This window comes from Condylura cristata, unplaced genomic scaffold, assembly GCF_000260355.1.
Source record: "Condylura cristata isolate star-nosed mole 26May11 unplaced genomic scaffold, ConCri1.0 scaffold00015, whole genome shotgun sequence".
Taxonomy (NCBI): Eukaryota; Metazoa; Chordata; class Mammalia; order Eulipotyphla; family Talpidae; genus Condylura; species Condylura cristata.
Window position 1 is genome coordinate 2,381,177 of NW_004567116.1, and position 692 is coordinate 2,381,868.

The 692-nt window shown below is 72.8% G+C and overlaps 1 protein-coding gene across 1 annotated transcript in view; it reads left to right on the forward strand.

Moving 5' to 3' along the window:
• Window positions 1-617, forward strand: part of ATG2A (autophagy related 2A) — an 18,594-nt gene extending 17,977 nt beyond the window's left edge. The window contains exon 39 of the mRNA XM_012725144.1: window positions 33-617. Within this exon, the coding sequence (XP_012580598.1) occupies window positions 33-269 (237 nt within the window). The 3' untranslated portion in view covers window positions 270-617. The remainder of the gene's footprint in view (window positions 1-32) is intronic.
• The last annotated feature ends 75 nt before the right edge of the window (window positions 618-692 follow it).

Genomic DNA, 692 nt, shown 5'->3' on the forward strand with positions numbered 1-692 from the left:
GCGCCCCGCCCACACGCCTGCTCTCCTCCCAGGGCATCCTGGACACGGCTCAGACCATCTGCGACGTGGCGTCTCGCGGCCACGAGCAGAAGGGACTGACGGGCGCCGTGGGAGGCGTGATCCGCCAGCTGCCCCCGACGGTGGTGAAGCCCCTCATCCTCGCCACGGAGGCCACGTCCAGCCTGCTGGGCGGGATGCGGAACCAGATCCTGCCCGACGCGCACAAGGAGCACGCGCTCAAGTGGCGCTCGGACGAGCCGCAGGACTGAGCCCGGGACTGAGCCGCGGCCGCCGCCGCCGCCGCCGCCTCCTTTGCCTCTGCCTCCGCCTGGGGGGCTGCGGCGGCTCCCCTGCCTGGCCAGCCCGGTGCCGATGGGCCGTGGCCTCCCCGCCTGGGCCTCGCACGACTCTGCACTTTTCCTCTGGGAGAAAGGACGCGCCGGTGCCCCGCGCACTGCTGCCTTGTCGGACAGAGGCGCTCGGACCCTCGGGCCAGGCCCCGCGGCCGGTCTTCCGGTGTCTCGGGAGGGTGCGGAGCGGCGCCCAGCGGCTGTGTATCGTTTTTAAGCTCCTGAGCGTGTGGGTCAGTGTCTGCATGACGTGGAATAAACTGCCCACGCCAGCCTCCGTGTGCCCTCTGCTCCGGCCGCCGGCCCGCCTGGCGGCATCACCCCGCGCCCACCAGGGGGCGC